Raw genomic sequence first — 21,638 nt, 5'->3', positions numbered from 1 at the left:
CTTCGTCATCTGTGACTTATGGAGTGATCAAGCATTTTCCTCCACTTTGAACGCTGAAAGCGAGGACGGAATCTCCATTGGTGAACGGCTGACCGGATAGAATCTGGTTGCGTTCGTTGTACGTCTTTGCGAGAACGAGGTCGGTGGAGGTATGCTGGACCGAACGAGAGGCAACCATTAACAAGGTCCTGATTACTCCAGTCCTTAACGAAACGGGCTTTGCGGTTTCCCCGCCCAATCGTAGGCTCGGCTACATGTTTAGAGCTAGATCGATCAGCTTCCCGCAAGCTCTAAATGCAAGGACGAGAGGGCACATACATGTCGACAAGAGTGATGTAGTCTGCCACAAGATCAATGGCTGCCTCTCTCTTCCGGAAAGTGACTCGAGAGGACTGCAACGTGGTCAGGGCATCTTGCATTAGGCTAGGGTCGATTTTGTATCGAAAGATGTTGGTGAGAATGAGAGCCTTGTTATCGAGGAAGGCGTCGTACAAAGAGGAGCATGTCACCATAAGCGCTTTCAATGATGCCACATCTGCTAGTGATGAGAACAGGGCTTGCTTGAGCTCGGCTGGGAGACCAAGGAGAGTGTTTGGAGGCGGTGGAGACGTTGCGGTCGATGCCCGAGTAGAGAGGAAGCGTTGCGCTCTTGTGTATAGGAAGCCATGAGGCAGTCAGCCATGAGGCAGTCAGCCATGAGGCAGTCAGCCCTGACCGTTTTAGAGTGTAAATTTTACTAGATGCTTTTAATATGACAGAGCCGTCTCAAATAGATTTCCTGAGAAACTAAAGAACATGACGTCGTTTCCTTATTATATAGCCATCATAATGATTCGACTCACCTAAAAGGTAAACCCTCTCTTGGGGGATATTGGTTGGGGAATGAAATTCGGTCGTCAGTTTTGGGGGTAAGACCGCGCTAGCAGTAATTATAGCCCCAGCATGCGTGACGATTGAAGGGTCTAGTAGAATTGGTGAGGCTACCAACACACAGCTGCCTGGAGACTTGAAGGGATTGTCGCCGAGTCAGGAGAATCCAGTGGATGTGGTAGCCTTTGACGCCAACGGACCGTGTCGTATCATTCTTTGACGGGATTAATGCCACTGAAAATATAGTTTTGCGACCAAGATGTGAGAGAAAAGCCAAAGATACCTGGCATCAATGATCGGAAATCCATAATTTTGAGGACACTGGACGGTGACTGGAGATATGCCAGTCTTTTGAGTATCTCAAAGAGCCGTCGTAATTAGGCATGACCCTCATGAGATGGCGGTTGTGATGCTGATGAAAAGCACATCTTCTCTGGAATGCAAGTCACAGGGCGTCTATCCAAAAGCAACCATATCGATAGACCCACAGTCCTGAGTTCGAAAATGCATTGAAAGTGCATCCAGAGAATAAGGTTGCTGTGAGTTCTCCACGTTGCGCTCAACCTTGGTCCGGTTGGATTAGCTCTTCTCCAACTTCACCAATCTTGAGGGTGCCAATTGGCTGTCGTACTAATTTCACTGCGCGCTGCTGTATTGAGGCTGTGGTAGAATCGAAGTTTGTAGACGATTCGCCCAGGTTCTTCTTCCATATCTTGCGGCCACAAACACAAAATCTATCTCTTGACGAAGATCGTGCTAAGCGTGTTTGACGCGATGATCATACAGGCTATGCCTTGAGACTTATTTGCAAATGAAGGCCAATGAATTTGTCTTCTGGATAATAGTCTCGAGAAAAGTTGAATATGCTGCCTCACGCTTATCCGCTTCGGGTGTTAGCTCGCTTCTAGCCGCCGAGCTTCCTGAAAATAGCCTCGCCGTCAAATTGGATTAGATTTTCCGCGTTTCAACAGCAATGGATTCAAACAATTCCCAAGACGCCGGAAAATGTCCAACTCCTCAAGAAAGTCATGAATGAGAGGACAAGAGTCAACGCACTCCTAGGCAGCAATGATCTCAGACCTTTAACGCCTGGCCGCATGCATGAGCGCGTCTCAAGTCTCCCTTCGCTTCCGAATCCTCCATAACGCCTAACGTTGGGACTCCTATATAATCATGGCAGATCTGCAGCATAATCGAAAGGTCGGAGCTCACTCAAATCAAGAAACTTGGCCTTGCGATTCATCTTCGCCAAGGATTACAGTTGCACCTGACTCCCAACCTCCACCTACAGGGCGAAAGCGGAAACACCCGGTCCCTTTCATCTGAGAACCACGAGTACTCATTCAGAACCAGGTCCAATCATTCGAATCCTCAGGCAAAAAGGCAAAGGGTCTCGAGCTATCCTTCTTCCAATTCTTCTACCCACTCCTCGACCGACTGCTCTTGGTCAACCTGGGACAGGGCTGAACGTTCATACTGGGATTCGCTATCCCAATTGCGGCTTGACATCTAATGCTTTACGTGAATTGAATCGACGAAACGCTCTTGCTACGTTTCAAGGCCAAAAATCCAAACAGGGAGAGTACTAGTCAACCGCAAGCAGCTCCCTACCGGCATCACTCGTTTTGCGCGGCACGGTGGTCCTGATCTCTCCGACATCAGAAGAGTTTGTCCTCTTCCTCCTATCGAAATAGTCTTGCACTGATCAGTACATTTTAGCATCGAAACCCTGAGGGAGTCTCATCTACGCCAGACCCAATGCCACGAAATGGCGGAAGGGCAAAGCCGAAGCCAGGACCGAAGTCCCCGTCAAAAACAGGAGAGAAGGAAAAGAGGTCCTCAGCCTACGACGGCAAATTTCGAGCAGCATCTTATTGACAACAACGTCTTTCCTACGGTAACCGAGGACACAGAGCTGTAAATCACCAGGATTGGGAGGAAGTACTGATACAGCCTCGGCCAGCACTTTCACCTTCCCGCAGCTCCGATAGGTCATTACAAATCGTTCAGAGAAGCCGCTAGAGATGCGCAGGACGAAGATCGAGGTCATGAGCAATGTATTCCCCAAGATCGTGGGAAAGTCGAAATATGCATCTGGTCAGAATGTACCCACTTCGGAAACCTCGATTACATCACCGAAAAGATCGTCGTTCCACAGCCTGACTAGTACCAAGGAGAATCTTGCAGGGCCGGGTAACCGAACCCTTCGAAAAGACTGCTAGACAAAGCCATAGTCCCATCAAAGCGCAAAGAAAGGCCCTTTCTTGCCCACTTACTTTGCTGAAGCCAAAGGGCCCGACGGTTCCTTTATTGTAGCTAAGCGACAAGCATGTCATCGATGGGGCCTTAGGCGCTCGAGCCGTGCACAGCGTCTTCAAATCTCTAGGAGGAGAGAAGAGGCTTACGACGACAAAGCTTACGCACCGCTAGTGCGATATACCTACAGTGGAAGGGGAATCTCAAGACTGTATACCCATCATATGACACAACCCAAGGAGGACCCGGAACCCTTCCGCACACGCATATGACCCGAATCAAGGCCTTCAACTTAACTGATTCACCCTGCAGTCTTTCCGCGAAGGTGTCGAAACGCGCTTTAGAAACGTGGGTGACAAGGCCCACGAGTATAGAGTACAATTCCATCAACGAGGCGCAATCGCAGGAACGGAATTGTCAGTCCCCCACCGCCTACAAGTATATCTACATCGACCCGCAGGCCGCTTTCCTGCCAGGCACCCATCGTCGAGTCTGGCGAGTCTAGCGATTCTGACTCTCACAATTCTTCAGAAGAGGATAGCGATGACGGCAATGACCAGAGTGTCTTCAAGATTACGGTCCAAAGGAAAGCTACTGAAACCAAAAATCGTCTCCGCTGCGCCCAAAAGAGTCGCCAGAAGAGATCCATCTCCAGCGCCAAGGACCCGACGAAGGAAAGCCCCAGTTTCCAGCGACTCCGACCCAACCAGTTCGTCAGAAGAAGAAGAGTCCGGAGCGCCTCGGAGACGACATCTGCTAAAGCCCAAAATCGTCACCATTGCTCCTGGAAAAGCCACTAGGAGAGAACCTTCTCCTCTAAGGCGGGAACTCCGGCCAAGGAGAGTATATCGCCGCCCCTAGATCGAAGACACTCATACAACATGCACGGGAGACTTCAGACCTTCTTATCTACCGATCCTTCGCGTTGAGAGGGAGGCTCATTGTTACGTATTCATCCATTCAAGCATCTTGACATCTAGTACCGATCTACCTGACAGTACTGCATTGTACGAGATATCTGCTGCCTGTCTTTGTTTGTCAGAGCTCCATTTCCCATCAGCGCCTTCAATTCAGCGATACCCAAGCCCCGCATTGCTGTATTTCAGTTTTTCAATTTTGGGCGATTTATAAGTAGATAGAAACCTATATAGCAGCCTTAGGCAGAACAATAGAATCTTCTCCAAGGTAAAGGTGATTCCCCTTGACTGAACAGAAACACGTGCACGGATCAAATACATAGATAGCCCCGGATGCGTACACAGGATTCCGTGGCGGTTGTTCTTATTGCTTGCGTCGTTTGTCGACAAGCTGAGATCCCTGCTTTCTTACCTTGTCGCCACCATCAACAAACTCAGAGACCTGAGTCAACGCACTATTTCAACATCCTGACAGTCACAGCTCGTCGATGCCTCCCCTCTTGATGCATGGCTGAACACGGTTCATCGCCCAAGCAATCTTCAACAATCTCTCATCTCCATCTATCACCACCTGGGCCATTGACATAGGTAGACCATGCGACTGATGATATTGTTGTTACCAAGGTATTTCAAGCGTTACAGCAAGTTTCAGGATCCGTCTGGATGGTCCTACTTGTCAGCTAGAGACATCCGCGCACTCAAGTTTCGCGAACTTACGCGGCATTTGCAGCCCGGTGTGTCAACGAAGAAATAGCGATCTTTTGGTATGAGATTACGATCCTCGATGAACTTCTTCAGACTTCCCTTCTCATGATCCAACGCCCCTAGTATTTCGATCCGCTTGGGGTATGGCCTTCGACGATGGCGAAAGTCTTTCACGAACCCCACAGCTTCTTCTACGAGTCGGCAGCATCCGAGAGGGCAATGGGCTTTGCTGACGTCTAGTCGGAGCAGGTACAATTTCATCATGCAAAAAGCCTCAGCGATCCCGCGCCATACTCTCAACATGTTGGACCGGTAGCTGTCATGTATAAGATCCAATCGCTCGAATGGTGGAAGTCGCTCGAAGGGAACATCCCCAGGAGCCATTTCATCATCGTAGTCCCGTTTCGTCCCCTCGAACATGTTGAAAGTGGTCTCTTCAAAGTCGCGCATATCAAATGCACAATCCAGCTTCCTGATTGGGGGCGGAACAGCCTGGATGTGAGGAGAAGGACGCCCTAACATATACCACCACGCAACACCTGTCAAAGTGCCGCCGATTGGAAAATAGAATGTATTGTTCCTTTGTGAGAAGAGGACAGCTCTAGCTTCAGCCCGCAGTTGACCGTTCACCCTGAGTAGTTGCCACATCGGTTTCTCGTGACTCCAACCGCTAAAACGATTCCGAATGGACTTTTCCCTACCCAGTGCAACATTTTCACGAACTAGCAGCAGCCTCAAGATCTGATCGCGGACCTCAGTGGGGAGGTCGAAGTAACGGAAAGGTCCTTCTCTCTTGAAATTGGGGTCAGGGTGATCACCGACGCATAACGCCGTGACTCTAGACATCGTGGCCGTGTACAATGATTTGAAGAATTGTAGAACAGAGATGCAAGAAGCTAGAGTTGGAAAGTTGTTGATGAAAGAAGGGATGTTGTTTGGCAGATTTTCCCAGAATCGATGCCCGCATGACTAGTTTAAAAAACAAGCGATAATCGAAAAATTAAAATTTCAACAATGAACAAATGAACAAATAAAATTCAACATAATTAACATAATTTCAACGATAATTAAAAAATTAAAATAATTAACATAATAATAAAAAAACATAATTAAAAAAAAATTTAAATCAAAGTAAATATTAATAACTATTTATATATTAGTATATATATAAAATAAAATTCTTTCTTTATTAATATACTTACTTATTTTACTATTTTTATTTTTATTTATTTATTATTTTCTTTTATTTTAATATATATATAAAGATACTATAAAATTAAATCTACTTTTATTTTTATTCTATATTTAAAGCTTTTTCTTTATTATATAAAATACTATTATCTATTATATAAAATATTCTATTTTAAAAATATCTATAATTTATAAATATTATAAAGTTATTTTTTAAATAAATTTAATAACTAGTTATTTATTATATTTTATTATATATAATTTTTTATAATAAATTTATAAATAATTGAAAATTGAGATTTTTATAAAAACTCGAAATTTTCGAAATTTATAAATATTTTAAATCTTCGTTATAACTCTATAATTATCTTAAAATTTTCGAAATAATTCTATTATTATTAATTGAAATTTTCGTAATAACTCTATTATTAATTTAAAAATTTGAAAATTTTAAGATATAAGAGATAATTCAAAATTTCGCGATAATCTATAATTAACTTAAAATAATTTAAAAAATACTATTATTAATTTAAAAATTTCGAAAATTTCGAGACTAAAAGATAATTCGAAATTTTCGCATAATCTATATTATTAACTGAAATTTCGAGACTTTAAAAGATAATTCGAAATTTTCGCGATAGTTCTATAATTAACTTAAAATAATCTTAAAATATTATTATTAATTTAAAAATTTCGAAAATTTGAGATCTAAAGATAATCGAAATTTCCATAATTATTATTATTAACCGAAATTTTGAGACTTAAAAATAATTGAAATTTCGCGATAGTTCTATAATTAACTTAAAATAACTTAAAAATACTTGAAATTTTGAGATCTTATAAAGTATTATTTAAATATTTAATATTAATATTATAAGATATTAAACTTACCAAAATTTCGCAATTGTAATATAAGCGAGATATAAAAATAAAAAAAAAAAAGGTTTAGCAACGAATTTCAAAAGAATGATTCAAAGCGGGAACAGCCCTACCCTTCTACCGCTAACCCGATTAGGCAATATCACGGACTTCGGCGAAACCTTTGCCGAAGAGTCACAAATCTCTTTGAATTTCACTTATTCTTCTTCTTTCACCACATATATACATCATGAACTCCTTCAATGATGGGGCCCTCGTTGTGACGACCTTCATAGTCATATTGCTAGGCTATTGAGCTGTGATCGCCACTACACCACGTCATAAATACGTCCTTCCAGTGGAGTACGAGCAGACCGAGTTTGATTAGCTGGATATGACTGTGGTAGTTCGAATAACTAGAATGACTGAGATATCCCCATGGCTGCGGTAGCCCAAATAGCTGGGATAACTGAAATATCCCCATGGCTGCGGTAGCCCAACTAGCTGGAATAGCTGAGACATCTCCATAGCTGCGATAGCCTAAATAGGTGGAATAGTTGAGACTTTCCATGGCGCGATAGCTGAGAATCCTTGTGGCTGCGATAGCCTAATAGCTGAAATACTGAGACATCCCCACGGCTCGGAGCCCAAGTAGCTGAAATAATGAAAATCCTCCCCAACTGAACGACATAGCTCCAATAGCTGAAATCACTGAGACATCTCCACGGCTGCGGTAGCCCAAGTAGCTGAAATAACTGGGATATCCCCATGTCTGCGATAGTTTAAATAGCTGAAATGGCTGTCGAGACAAGATATCGGACGGTTTCAATTCGTTCAAATATGCATCGTTCGATAGGTGACCCTTGTCTGCAGAGGTCCAATTGGCTGTGATCGACGCAGTAGATCCTTCTCTTGTGTGCTCATTGCAGTGATGTACCACAATGTGATATTGCCTAGGCACGCGGAGATAGCAGGCCAAATTGTAGTGTCGTTCTCCGCTTGCTGTGTGGCAATTTGACGTGGGATTGTAGAGAGCATATGATGTGGGATCTTGGAGAGCTGAGCGGTGTTCTTGACGATGGTGGCCTTATTGCCGCTTGGTTTCTCCGCAGTGTTCTCCTTATTTGCCTGCTGCAATGTTTTCTCCTCTTGCTTAACTGAGTGCTCTGGCTGAGTGGCTGACTGAGTGACTGGCTGAGTAGCTGACTGAATGGATTGTTGTAAGACCGTGGAGAGCAGGCCTGTTGTGTTACTGCTGTTGCTGACTGTCTCCGCAATTCTCTCCGTAGTGCATTGCTCCTTCTCTTGTTGAGTGATTGGCTGAGTGACTGGCTGAGTAGCTGACTGAGTGGATTGGTGTGAGATCGTGGAGAGCAGGCCTGTTGTGTCACTGCTGCTGCTGACTGTCTCCGCAATATTCTCCGCATTTGCCTGCTGCAGTGGTTCCTCCTCTTACTGAGTATCGGGCTGGTGTGAGATCGTGGAGAGTAGGTCTGTTGTGTCACTGCTGCTGCTGACTGTCTCCGCAATGTTCTCCGTACTGCATTGCTCCTTCTATATCTTGTAGAATATCAGACTGGTGGCTGAGTAGTGGGGGCTGGCTGGCTGGCTGGCGAGTGGAGTGGTGAGCTGGCGGATAGGTAGTGCTGACTGAGTGACTGGCTGAATGGCTCGTAGCCATTATGTACTGTAAGAACGAGAGGTATGTATAATGACATCTAAAATTATGATAGGTGGGTAGATTATTTCTTTATTTTTGCTATATGTCCAAATAAGCAGTTACGCTAACGCCGTATAGGGCAACTTTGCAATTAAATCACTGTTTTATAATATAAAACAGTGATTCAATTTATAGGTGATCGACGAGGCTAATAACTACTCTATATGGTTAGCCTATTGGATTATTACCCTTTTCGTTTTGAATCATTCTTTTGAATCACATTGCTAAACCTAACAATCCCGCATGATCGTTCATCATTTATAGTGTAATGTCCATGCAATGAACGGAAGCACCAAAATCTCAACGTACCATAATCGCTCACTGCCAACTGCGCTTCTCCAACTCCTCATCCGTCCCTTCGGCTTCCTGATCTCCAAGCCCGGTAAACCTTTACCATCAGGTTCTCCTCAATTGAAGCCACCCGCATCAGTAGCCCTTCAATGTAATGTCTTTGAGCGATGAATAGATGAAGTATGGATATACGACCTGACCGCAAAAAGCCATGAGGTCGACCGCAATAACCAAAATCGGACACGACGAGTATATTATATTGCTGGTGGTAGTTTTTGCATGCCCCCTTCGTCCGATCATTGGAAGTTCCTTGCGGAATTGAGCGAGAAGATACCCGGTGCCGTCATCAGCCTGATTAGTCCCCGCTTGCGCCGCATAGTCCTGCTCCTCTGACATTTCTCCGTCTCGTAAAGCTGTTCAAAAGGCTCTTGTGCAGTGAGGAAGATGAGATGGTCACTTTCGTCGGTGTTCCTTCTGGAAGAAATGTCGTCTTGGCTGTGATGCTGGAGACCTTGAAGAGCAGTGCTGACATCAAAAGCCCGGCGAATTTGATGCTCATCGCTCCGGTCGTGAATCTCTCGACGCTTCACCAATTCGAAGATCCGAGACGTAGAGAGACACGATCCTGTATTACGTCTACCTATTGAGATTAAGACAGCAAAGTCTTGGACAGACTCCTGGGATCTCTCAGATCCAAGGCTTTCCCCCTGTACTTGCAGATCCGACAATCCTCAACGAAAGACGCGTGAAGGTACATGGTTTGACTGGCGGCTATGACATACTCTCCCCTGATACTTTGCGTTTTCCGAGATAAGTGCGAGGCAGCTGGAATATGTGGAGAAAGAGCAGATGCATTGCTTTCCAATCGCTTTCGCCTATCATTTGCCTGACGGTGTGGAAGGGAAGGATTGGATCATTGATGTGCTGAAGAGGAACTCGTGAAGTTCATTGTAGCAGTGAATGTGGGGGGGGGGGGGGAACCCATGTAGAAGCATGATGGGTATCAGGTTTGTACCTTGGCTTGCAGCGTTGTCACTTTGGGTGTACACTGAGTGGCAAAACCACGCTACGCCCTATGAGACATTCGAAGTGATGAACGACACTTGACACTGTGATCGGCATCGTATCAATCAACTACGTCTTCCATCCACTGCATGACCCACACCACAGTTGAAATGTCAAGCAGACAGCTAGAAGAATGGTCTCAGATAGGGGAACATGCTTTCAACCCTCGTTTGGGCAGGAGGCATCCAGACCAGCTGGCACCCATGATGCCTTGGGGCCAGCACGAGCACGAGCACGAGCACTATGATCCCTTGCCGTCAATCTCGCCATACAGCATGGAATTCTACCCTCAGTATACACCTTCGACTGATGCGCATGCTTATAAGGCGAGCGCCCACGTGAGCGCAGATCCAGCTCTTTACCTTCCGTACCAAAGTAGCTTTCCGCAACAGTCCGCTTGTGAGGGACGCGGCCGTCAGCAACCATCCCCTAACGATGGATACAAGTACAGCCAGCGACAGTCCCAGTTCGCCGATAATGCAGTTGCTTACCCTCAACACTCCTTCCAACTGTCGGTCTCGGCCCTGACAGATCAAAGCCATCATCAGCAAGCGTCCCAATACTATGGACAGATATACCCTCAGCAGCCTCACCAGTCGAGCAGCAGTATATCTCTTTACCCGTTAGCACAAACCCAATACTACCCGTACCAATTCCAATCCACTAGCAGCGCCGCCACTTACCCGTCACCACAAACCCAACACCACCCCTACGCATTTCAATCCACCAGCAGCGCCGCAGCTTACCCTATACCACCAATCCAACAAGCTCCACCAGTCTTCTCCAACAGCCCAAACGAACATTACGCATCACCGTCCTTATCTGATTCACCAGCACCACAAGGCAATCGATCAGGGAGAATGGCAGGGTTGCGTCGCGAGTCCAAGAAAAAGCCAAAAGATTCTCGAGCCGCCCTGCCAGACAGCCAACCCAATGCCTCAGCATCCCAATTATCACACTCTTCATCCACTCGGCCATCCAAACTATCCACACGTGCCAAAGCCAGGTACGACAGGCTCGATGCAGTCAATGGAATTGTCATACCTTCTAGAGTAGGTCAAGGGGAATTGCCCAAGAACGTCACAAACTACGCTAGCGCCGACACTCCTCTAGATCTAACCTGTCCGCTCTGCAAAGGCGGCTTTGCCAAAAGGGATCACGTCAAATCCCACTTCCCGGCCTGTGTAAAACGCAACGGGAATCCGGTTGGCTTGAGGTGGAATGATGGTTTGCCTTTGTCTAAACGTGGTCCTAGGGCATCATGTCACCAGGTTGGTAGGGAGGATGGAGCAGGGGTCATCTTCAGGTGAGAAGCTTTGGTGTCAAGTAGGAGGGGAGAGCAGCGCTCTAGGTCGCTTTCCCCGTTGGGATGCTTCAACTGAGTGGTGCGATATCTTGTCGTCGTCGCACGTCGAATGCTACTATTCTCTACGCCCATACTCGATACCGTCGAACTGCGTCTGTTGCCTTGGTTGCACGCAAGTGAGGAGGAAGGGGGAGGGTCTTCAAGCCGCGCATTCAAAGTCACGATCTGGATCCTCTGCGAAACATGTATTAGGCTGGCAGTATCTTCCTCTCAGAAGCCAGCATGGCGTCTGTTTCCTTCGGGTTGGATTCACGTGTCAATCGTTTCGTCACCTCCGGTCCATTCTTTACCTGTCACATGCGCAGATGAATTGCTAGCTTAGTCGCGTACAATAGAAGAGTGTGCGCTCATACAGATCATTTGCAGGCTGTTCCCTTGAATTGTTTGCAACCAAATTCGTACACTCTTATCTTCCCCATGTGTTCTTTCTCCAAGGATGCAGTCTTCATTGCGCAGGAGCCAGGGCAACGAAGACGTACCTGATTACAGGCCGGTCTTCAGAAATCGTGCTTGCTGAGAACCTCGCTTGCTTTTTGTCACAATTCTCGGCTCGAGGAAAAGGGAATACAAGAGTAAAGTACCTACTCTAGGTGGGGTAAAATGAGGTTCGGCACGCCTTGCCAAGAGGACGGGGGTTTAGAAACCACTAGAGATCAGCCACCAACCTGAAACAAACTTCCATCAAACGCCGTCAGCATCATCATCTTGAGCTTCACCCCACCTGTTCACCACATACCACCTCAACTATTTGTATGTGTGTCTATTACTATTGCAAAGAAGCATGAAAAAACGGCTTGAGGTCACTGTCCACTTCTAGAGCAATGGTTCAAATGAAGGTGCAAGAACAAAATACAAATTTTGGTCGATAGTCTTCAGCTCCAGCGTGCGGCGTGGGAAACACCAACTTAGCTAAAACGCCGTTCCACGCCATTTCTTCAGAACTCCATGCTAACTTGCTGACCTCTTTGACCTCACTCGTGTTGGCTTATTCGTGGCTTTGCAAACTTAAAAAAGACTATGGTAGTAGATACCGATAGGGTAAAGGATGTCACGGTCTCTTCCTAAAGCTCGCCTTCTCCCTGCTTTCTTTTGTTCGGGGGGTGGGGTTTAATGCACATGCAAATCTATAATCCTCGCTCTTCAAGAGCCATTCTTGGCTCTGTCGGCGTCTTCGTTCTCATCGTTTTCTTCTTTCTCGTCCACCATTTCCAGGGTCTGTCCGTTTATACCCGAAGCGACTTCGATTCTTCGGACACACATGATGAGCTGGTTGGTCCAAATGAGGGCGGTCCGCGAGTGCGGCAGGCGACTACCAATTTGCACGATGAATATGATCCGGTTTTTGAGCGTGCAATCAAATCGCACATCAAGCATGGCGAGGCTTGGGGATCGCCGACGCATGTTCTCAGGCATTCCATGTTCGATGGAAACTCGCAGTATAATAAGCTCTCATATCTACAAATGCTGCTGCTGAATGAGATGGCCAAGCCTTATGGGCAGCGAGCGGGTTGGATCGTGTCAGTAACCTTATTTTCGAACAATTGTGGTAGATCTTTTCTAGAGGAGCTATGACAGAATGCTAATTACTCATTTCAACAGCTGGTTCGACGCCGACACCATCATCTTGAACCCAAAGGTGCCTTGGACGACCTTCTTCCCACCGACCGAATTTCCCAACATCCATCTCATCGCCTCCAAAAACTGGGATGGTTTCAATTCCGGCGTCTTCTTCCTCCGCGTGCACGAGTGGTCCGTCAAGATGCTTGCGGATGCCCAAGCTCTACCATCCTTGCGACCAGAGATCCCCATAAAGTGGGCGGATCAAAGCGCTATGCTCGAATCCTTCTCCAGACCCCAGTTCCGTGACGCCGTGGTCTTCCAACCCATGCATTGGTATAACGAATTTCAATTGCAAGAGAACATGGTGAAGGATAGACCCAAAGTCCACCCGGGGGACATGTTGATTCATTTTGCGGGGTTGATGAAGGATAAGAGGAAGTTCATGGGGCCGTGGTTGGACAAGGTGGAGAATATGGCGGATCAGTGGACCGTCCCATTGGTGAATACAACATACTTGAGAGACGTGAAAGCATACTGGGATATCTATGGCCAAGCGAAAAACATACTGGACAGTGCGAACCATACTATTTCGTCGATGTCGGGTGATGCGGAATTGATGCGACCTGTGGTGAAAGCGTCCGGAAATTTGCAGAACATGGTTTGGAACTCCGCGGGGGATATTGAAGGCATGCGAAGTCACACAGAGTTTTTGGCCGATACTCTCCAACAGGCAAAGAGTAAATATGCAGCCGCTAAAGACCAGTTGAGGGCAGAGACGGCCCAGGCAGGAAGCTCTAAGGCTGGAACACTGGACTCGGGAGGTTCGAAGACGGAGATGGCAATCGTGGAGCATTACGAAGCTGGAGTTGCAGTCTCCGCTGATGAGGATGCAGTGGGTTCTCATCAAGTACTGCCATTGCCGGCAGGTGAACCAACCGCTGCAACGTGAATCTATTCTCCAGCAAGGGCGAAGAATATGTCTGTGTGCGATCGAGATTTCCGAAACAAGCTAGTGAGGACTCTACACGCGGCAGGCATTATCACTACTACATAAAGGACACCAGGTTTCTCTCTGAGTGACGGGTACTGTGTCCGCGAGTCCCGATGAACATGGAAAGCGTCATCCGGTCACAAGACTTCTTGTAGTCTTCGTGCGAGGGGAGAAGATAAGCTATCTGGGAGACTCATAGCGAATTGGCTTGGTTGACGGCGCCACTAGGATGAGGCTTGGTCAGTCCGGAGCAAGAGGATATCCAAAAAAAAAAAAAAAAAAAAAAATATAAAAATATTTTTTTTTTTATTTTTTTTTTTATATTTAAAAAAATTTTTTTTTTTTTTTTTTAAAAAAAAAAAATAAAAATAAAATTTTTTTAAAAAAAAAAATTTTTTTTTTTTAATTTATTTTATTTAAAATAAAATTTTTTTTTTTTTTTTGGGGTAAAAAAAAAATATTTTTTTTTATGGGGAAAAAAAAAATAATTTATTTTTTTTTTTTTTTTATTTTTTTTTTTTTTTTTTTTTTTTTTTTTTTTTTTTTTTTTTTTTTTTTTTTTTTTTTTTTTTTTTTTTTTTTTATTTTTTTTTTTTTTTTTTTTTTTTTTTTTTTTTTTTTTTTTTTTTTTTTTTTTTTTTTTTTTTTTTTTTTTTTTTTTTTTTTTTTTTTTTTAATTTTTTTTTTTTTTTTTTTTTTTTTTTTTTTTTTTTTTTTTTTTTTTTTTTTTTTTTTTTTTTTTTTTTTTTTTTTTTTTTTTTTTTTTTTTAAATTTTTTTAATTTTTTTTTTTTTTTTTTTTTTTTTAATTTTTTTAAATTTTTTTTTTTTTTTATAAATGGTTTTTTTTTTTAAAATTTTTTTTTTTTTTTTTTTTTTTTTTTTTTTTTTTTTTTTATTTTTATTTATAAAATTTTAAATATTTTTTTTTTTTTTTTTTTTTTTTTTTTTTTTAAATTTATTTATTTTTTTTTTTTTTTTTTTTATATTTTTATTTTTTATTTTTTTATTATTTAATTTTTTTTTTTTTTTTTTTTTTTTTTTTTTTTTTTTTTTTTTTTTTTTTTTTAAAAAAAAATTTTTATTTTTATTTTTTTTTTTTTTTTTTTTTTTTTTTTTTTTGGAAAATTTTTTAAAATTATCTTTTTTTTTAAAAAGGTTTTTTTTTTAATAAAATTTTGTTTTTTTTAAAAAATTTTTTTTTAAAAAAAAAATTATTTTTTTTTTTATATATATATTTTTTTCTAATATAACTATCGTAAGTATAATTTCATAACGAAATAAATTTATTTTAGATGCTAAAAGTATAAGTTCTAGATAATTATCGAATAGTCTTATCGAGCGATATATAAGAAATTATTCGCCGAAGTTCTTCTATTAAAGATCTCGCTTATTATAAATAAACTTATCTACGCGTAGAAATACCGCGAAGATAAGATAAAAGAAGATATATAGAGTCGTCTTAGCATAAGTTAACTTATCGAAATAAGAAAGAATTTAAAATAATAGATTCTTAGTAATTAAATACCTTTTTTTCATATTAGCTTCGTTATAAAGACGTCGACTATCTATAATAATACGTTATAATTAAAGATAATAAAATACTAAGAGATTATCGAATCTTATATTTATATAAGCTAATTTAAGGTCGATAAGATATATCTTTATAAATTTCGACTTAACGCGATAAGTGCTTAGATTAATAATCTAGCTTATAAGAGTATTTATAGTTATTAGAAAGAAAGGTTAGATTTCTATTAGTACGTAATAGATCGTATAGAATCTTATTAGAGTTATATATATCTTTCTAATTTTAATAGTAAGCCTTTACTAGAGAAATCGTATAGTCTCTTAGAGTAGTATAATCTAATTATACTAATATTCTAGTAAGTCTTATCTTATTTCAGCGGAGATATGAGATCTTTTAGCTGTGGATATATATTAGCGATTTTTTAATATCGAAAATATAATAGATTATCGACTAGCTAATTAGTCTTTATAGATATTTAAGTAGATATTACTATAATGTCGTAAGTAATTATTAGTATAGTTATATCGCGTAATAGAGTTATAGCTAACTCGTATATAGAGAATTTATATAATCTATTAACGTATATATCGTTATCGCAGTAGAGAACTAAGCGAGATTCTTATAATTAATATAGTTATAGCTTTATCGCGTAATAGATAACCTTTATTTCTTTAAATTATATATCTTTAGAATGATAATATATAATTATTTTAATACTAAAAACGTTTTTAAGTTAAATTAATTAAATATAATCGAGATAATCGAGAATATAGTCTTCTATATCGAATTTTCTAGATATATTAGTCTATATATATTATATAACTCGATTATCGATATAGCGTATTAAGGTAACGCTATTCTAGTACTTTAGAAAGATATCTTACTATAGTAAGTCTACTCTTATATCGCCTATAATTTATATAATTACTATAGACCTTCGAAGAGTATTAAAAAGTTATCTTAAGAATACTCTTTTTAGAATTATAACTTTAATAGTAAAAGAGAGAAAGCTAATTACTAACTCGAGCTTCTAATATAAGATAATTATTCTTTTTAGAAGATTTTTAATTATAGTTCTTATCTTAACTAGCTTATTCGAGAGAAGTCTCATCTTATTAAATCTAATACGTTATGGGCCTTAGCGCTGCTTACGTTAAGGCGCCGATATCGCATATGCTATATCAGAGTCCCTTTTAGGGTTTAGTTTTAATAATATACTCTATATATCTAGGGGCTTAACGAATATAGATCTACTTCATATATCTTAAAGTTTTAATATTTCTTAGAGATTAATTTTACTATTAAATATATTATTAAATTTTATAATAATATTATATTTTTTATAGTTTATATTTACTAGCTAACTACTAGTAAACTACGCTTTTATAATTTTAATCTCTCTATCTTTTAAAGAAAAAGATTTATTATTATTATAATATCGGGTTTATTTTTAAATTATATAATAAAAAATAAAGATAATATCGAGAGTCGCTATAGCGTCGATAATAAGTTTAAGAATTTTTTACTAATAAAAGATCTTACTATAGAAGAATATCTTATAATCGCTAAAATCGAAAATCGTCGCCTAGAATAAGAATAAGAATTAATTATATTAAAGGCCTATAATTACGAGCTTTATAATATTAGTTTATTATCTATAGTTAGCGAGAGCTTATTTATATTAATTACTATTATATCTTTAGCGAATATATTAATTAAAGCGAAAATACTTCGCTTTAAAAGAATATATTTTTATAAGAGTATTAATAAGAAAGAGTATTTACGCTAATTTTATAAAGTCGAAATTAAGTTTCTTATAAGTTCTAAATATTTTACTATTAATTAATTAAGAATTATTTATTATATATAATTTTTAGAAGATAACTCTAATACTTAATAATATAGATATTATTAAATCTATAATCTAGAGAATATAACTTTTAAATTCTTTAAATAGTTTTTATTTAATTTAATAGCGAATCTAATAAATCGCTATCTTCTTATTTATAAAAAATAAAAGAAGATTAAATAACGCTTTAATTAGAAGATATTTATTTTTAAGATTTATTTAAAGAAGCTAGAGGTTTATATAACTTTATTTTCTAAGAAGTATTAAATTAATTTCTTCTTAGCTAAGCTTAGATTAAAGCTTAAAAATAAGATTCTAAATATTAATAATATATCGAAATAATAAAAAAAAATTCTTATCTAGATTATTATATAGAAAAAGATTTTAAAATATATACATTTCGATAATAATTTCTATTCGAAATTTTCGAGAAGATTTACTAAGAATAAGTCTTTAAAGAATTAAATTTTAAAGTCTAAATTAATTTTAAACGACGACGTTTATATAGTATATATTTAAGATAATAATATAAAGTATAAAGTTAAATTCTTTAACTCTAACTATAAAAAGAATAATTATTTTTATTATAATAAATAGAGTTATTAAATATTTAAGTATCTAGATTTTAATAAATTATCTATAGTCTATATCGACGTAGTATTAATAAAAAAAGATTTAGCTTTATAATTATCTTAAAAGTAAGATAAGAATAATAATTAATAGAGATAATTTCTTCTATTTTTATAAAGGAGTAAATAAAGCTTTAAAGTAAATAGAGGTAATTCGTTACTTTACTCGACACTAAAGCGTATATTAATTTAATTTCATAAAAGTTCGTAATTTAATAAAATTTAAAATTTTATAACGCTATCTTATCGTAATTAAAAGCGCTAAGCGATTAAAGTATATATTATTATAGCGTATATTAGTTAAACTATTAATTAATAGATAACTAAGATTAAAATAAAAAATATAATATATTCTTTTATATTATTAATTAAAAAGACTTTAATATTATATTAAATATACTCGAGTTAAATTAATTATAAGTATTATTAAATTTAATAATAAAGTAATAATAATTTAAAGTTAACGCTAGCAAATTATAGATTAAAGAATTAATTAAATTTACTTAAATTATTAAAGAGAAGTTAAATATATTCGCGATTATATATACTATAATAATATAAAATAAATTAGAAAATAAGCGTAATTTAAAACTTTTTTAGAAGTTATTAAAGTTTAATAATATTTTTTTTAATAAAAAAGTAAAGATCTTATCTACGCTTAAATAGAGAGATTATATTATTAAAATTAAAAATAATAAAAAGTCGCTATATAACTTTTTATATAATCTATTTTAAATAAAGTTAATAAAGCTATAGCGCTATCTAAAGAACTTTCTTTAAAAAAATTAAATTTATTACTTAATTTTCTTAATTAAAATATTAATTTTTTTTATTCTTAAAAAGAATAGAGAGCTTTATTTTTATATTAATTATCGAGATTTAAATATAATAATTATTAAAAATTAATACTCGCTACTTCTAATTATTAAGATTTTAAATTATTTATATAAAATTAAAGTCTTTATAAAGCTAAATCTTAAGAATATCTATTATTAAATCTAGATTAAAGAAGGCGATAAATAAAAAATAGCGTTTTATAATTATTATAATTATTTCGAATATTTAATTATATTTTTTAAACTCGTTAATATACTAGTAACTTTTTAAATATATATTAATAAAGCTCTTATAAATCTAATAAATATAATATATATAATATATTTAAATAATATTCTAATTTATAATACTAATTTAATAAAGTATTAATAATATATTAAATAAATATTTAAGTATTTACGCTAGTTCTAACTATATATTAATTTAAAAAAATATTAATTCTATATTAAATAAGTTAAGTTTCTAGAATTTATTATATTTATTAAAGATATTATAATAGATTAAAAATATATTACTATTATTAAAAAGTAGCTAAAATTAAAAAGTTATTAAAATATATAAGTCTTTTTAGACTTTATTAATTTCTATTAATAATTTATCTATAACTATTTTAATATAATAATATTACTTATTAATTTATTTAAAGAAAATAAAGATAATAAAAAATCTAAACTACTAGAGTAGATAGATAACGTTAAGCTAGCGTTCTAATAGCTTTAAAGCACTTTTATAACTACGCTATTTCTATATTATTATAATTTAAATTTAAAGCTATATCTTAAGATCGATACTTTTAACTTCGATATAAAAACTATACTTTTATAATTAAATAAGAATAATTATTAGTAATTAGTAATATTCTAATTTAGAAAAATAATTTCTATAGAGTAAAACTATAAGATTTATAATTAAGAGTTATTTATTATTATAGCGTCTATAAAGTAATAGCGTTACTATTTAAAAGATAGTATATATTATATTAAAGTTCTAATAGACTATAATAATCTTAAAGACTTTATAAAGTAGAAGAAATTAAACTCTAGATAAGCTTATTAGATACTAAAGTTAGCTATTTATAACTTTAAGATTTTTTATTAAATAGATAAATTAAATCTTATTAACCCGCTATCGCGATATCTTAATTATAAAAAAACTTCGCTATTAAATATTAAACTTTTATTAATATTATAGAATAAACTTATATTTTAAATTAGCGATAAATAGTTATAAAGAAATAAGAAGATTATAGCGGCGATAACGCTTATATTTCGTATTATTAGTATTTAGATAATTATTTCTAGAAGAGAATCTAAGATCGTATAAGAGATTACTTATAACGTATTTTAAAGATTAATAAAAATATTAATTTAAGATTTATAAGTCTATAATAATTAAGTAAACTCTTTTCGAATTAATATTAATAAGCTAGCGGTTAAGCGTCGTATATATAATTAAATATAGATTTTAAATTTTAAAAAATTATTAAGATATAATAATTATCTTTATATTTCTAGAGATAAGATCTTAAGAAAAGAGCTTATTAATAAATACTATAATAATCTATTATTAAAATACTTTAACGCTATAAAAATATATAAGCTATTTATTTATAAATATTATTAAAATAAAAATCTAAAGTAAATTATCGATTATATTAAAATATATAATATTTATTAGTAAATTAAAGCTTCGCGGTATCGCTTATATAATAAGTTAAGCTTATTTTCTATTATTATTAAATTATAAAAGAAAATTTTTATAAACTTTATTATTAACTTATTAGCGAGTAAGTATAAAAATATTATTTATAATATTATTCTAATTATAGTAGATTAATTTATAAAAATAATAAGATATATTTCTTATATCTACTATAATCGATATTACTTAACTAACAAAAATATTTTATTTTAAAATAGTATATCGCTATAATATATTAAACGATATTATTAATAATAAAGACTCTATATTTATTAATAGCTTTTAATTCGCTATTTATTTTTATTTTAAAATTAAGTAATATCTAAATATCGTCTTTTATTTATAAATCGATAAATAGACTAAGCGATAAAATTAGATACTAAAATATTTCTTACGTGTATTTACTAATAATAAGTAAAATATTTAAATAAAATAATTATTAATAGTAGAGTTCGCTTATATAAATAATTAATATTTCTTTATTAAAATAATATTATTCTTTTTAATATATAAATATTATTCTAAAATTTATTAGAAGATTAAGAACAACTTTATTAAGAAGAGAAGATATTCGCTATAAATAATAGAGTAAAGAAGTTATAAGTATTAAGAGATAAGATAGTAAAGCGCTTTTATAGCGCGGTTATAACTTAATTTAAGTATTATAATAAAATATATTAGTTTTAAAGCTATAAAATAAATAATTTAATAATATTAGCGATTAAAAATCTTAAAGTAAAAATATCTAAATAAGAAGTTATCTTATAAATTTATAAAATTATTTTAAATTATAAATAAGATAGAAGAGTAAATATATTATCTACTTCTATTCTTAATATATAAAATTTATAATATCTTTTATATATTATTATTTAAGTCTTATTATCTTCGCGATTATAATAATATAGCGAAAGTCTTTATATAAACTCTTAATCTTATTAATAATAATAAGCTTTAGAGAGATTAAAGAAATTATTAATAAGATTAAGTATAAAAAAGACATTTAATATAAAGTTAAATAAATTAATTAAGAGTAAAGAGTATAATTAATAATTATTAGATAATAAACTTATTAATATTAATAAGCTAATTTAAATTTATAAATAGATAAATAATAAGCGAAAGTATTAAGTAATAAATAATAAGTCTCTTATTATTAAAGAGCTTAATTAATTATATAAATTAATAGTGAGTAAGTAAAGGCGATAAAATAAGATATAATTATCGATTAGATTAGATATATTTCTAGATAATACTTATATTACGCGTATACTTCTTTATACTTATTATTATTAAGATATA

At 35.7% G+C, this 21,638-nt stretch overlaps 6 protein-coding genes across 6 annotated transcripts; 2 read left to right on the top strand and 4 right to left on the bottom strand.

Moving 5' to 3' along the window:
• Positions 1-5: 5 nt before the first annotated feature.
• HO173_010361 (uncharacterized protein) lies at positions 6-512 on the bottom strand (the record flags this gene model as incomplete). The annotated part of the gene is made up of 2 exons (XM_037312247.1): positions 6-264; positions 319-512. 2 exons carry the CDS (start codon positions 510-512, stop codon positions 6-8), a joined length of 453 nt encoding a protein of 150 aa, XP_037160833.1.
• Positions 513-4,672: 4,160 nt separating this feature from the next.
• HO173_010360 (uncharacterized protein) lies at positions 4,673-5,594 on the bottom strand (the record flags this gene model as incomplete). Its single annotated transcript, XM_037312246.1, has 2 exons — positions 4,673-4,702; positions 4,761-5,594. 2 exons carry the CDS (start codon positions 5,592-5,594, stop codon positions 4,673-4,675), a joined length of 864 nt encoding a protein of 287 aa, XP_037160832.1.
• Positions 5,595-7,631: 2,037 nt separating this feature from the next.
• HO173_010359 (uncharacterized protein) lies at positions 7,632-8,478 on the bottom strand (the record flags this gene model as incomplete). Its single annotated transcript, XM_037312245.1, has 2 exons — positions 7,632-8,248; positions 8,316-8,478. The coding sequence occupies 2 exons, from the start codon at positions 8,476-8,478 to the stop codon at positions 7,632-7,634; spliced, it is 780 nt and encodes a 259-aa protein (XP_037160831.1).
• Positions 8,479-8,943: 465 nt separating this feature from the next.
• HO173_010358 (uncharacterized protein) lies at positions 8,944-9,204 on the bottom strand (the record flags this gene model as incomplete). Its single annotated transcript, XM_037312244.1, has 1 exon — positions 8,944-9,204. One exon carries the CDS (start codon positions 9,202-9,204, stop codon positions 8,944-8,946), a length of 261 nt encoding a protein of 86 aa, XP_037160830.1.
• A 53-nt stretch (positions 9,205-9,257) lies between these two features.
• Positions 9,258-11,183, top strand: HO173_010357 (uncharacterized protein; the record flags this gene model as incomplete). Its single annotated transcript, XM_037312243.1, has 2 exons — positions 9,258-9,377; positions 9,999-11,183. 2 exons carry the CDS (start codon positions 9,258-9,260, stop codon positions 11,181-11,183), a joined length of 1,305 nt encoding a protein of 434 aa, XP_037160829.1.
• Positions 11,184-12,349: 1,166 nt separating this feature from the next.
• Positions 12,350-13,748, top strand: HO173_010356 (uncharacterized protein; the record flags this gene model as incomplete). The annotated part of the gene is made up of 2 exons (XM_037312242.1): positions 12,350-12,756; positions 12,839-13,748. 2 exons carry the CDS (start codon positions 12,350-12,352, stop codon positions 13,746-13,748), a joined length of 1,317 nt encoding a protein of 438 aa, XP_037160828.1.
• Between the last annotated feature and the right edge of the window lie 7,890 nt (positions 13,749-21,638).

Source organism: Letharia columbiana, assembly GCF_014066305.1.
Source record: "Letharia columbiana isolate WasteWater2 chromosome Unknown Sc0000048_s0, whole genome shotgun sequence".
Classification (NCBI taxonomy): Eukaryota; Fungi; Ascomycota; class Lecanoromycetes; order Lecanorales; family Parmeliaceae; genus Letharia; species Letharia columbiana.
This window is presented reverse-complemented; position numbering and strand designations above follow the sequence as displayed.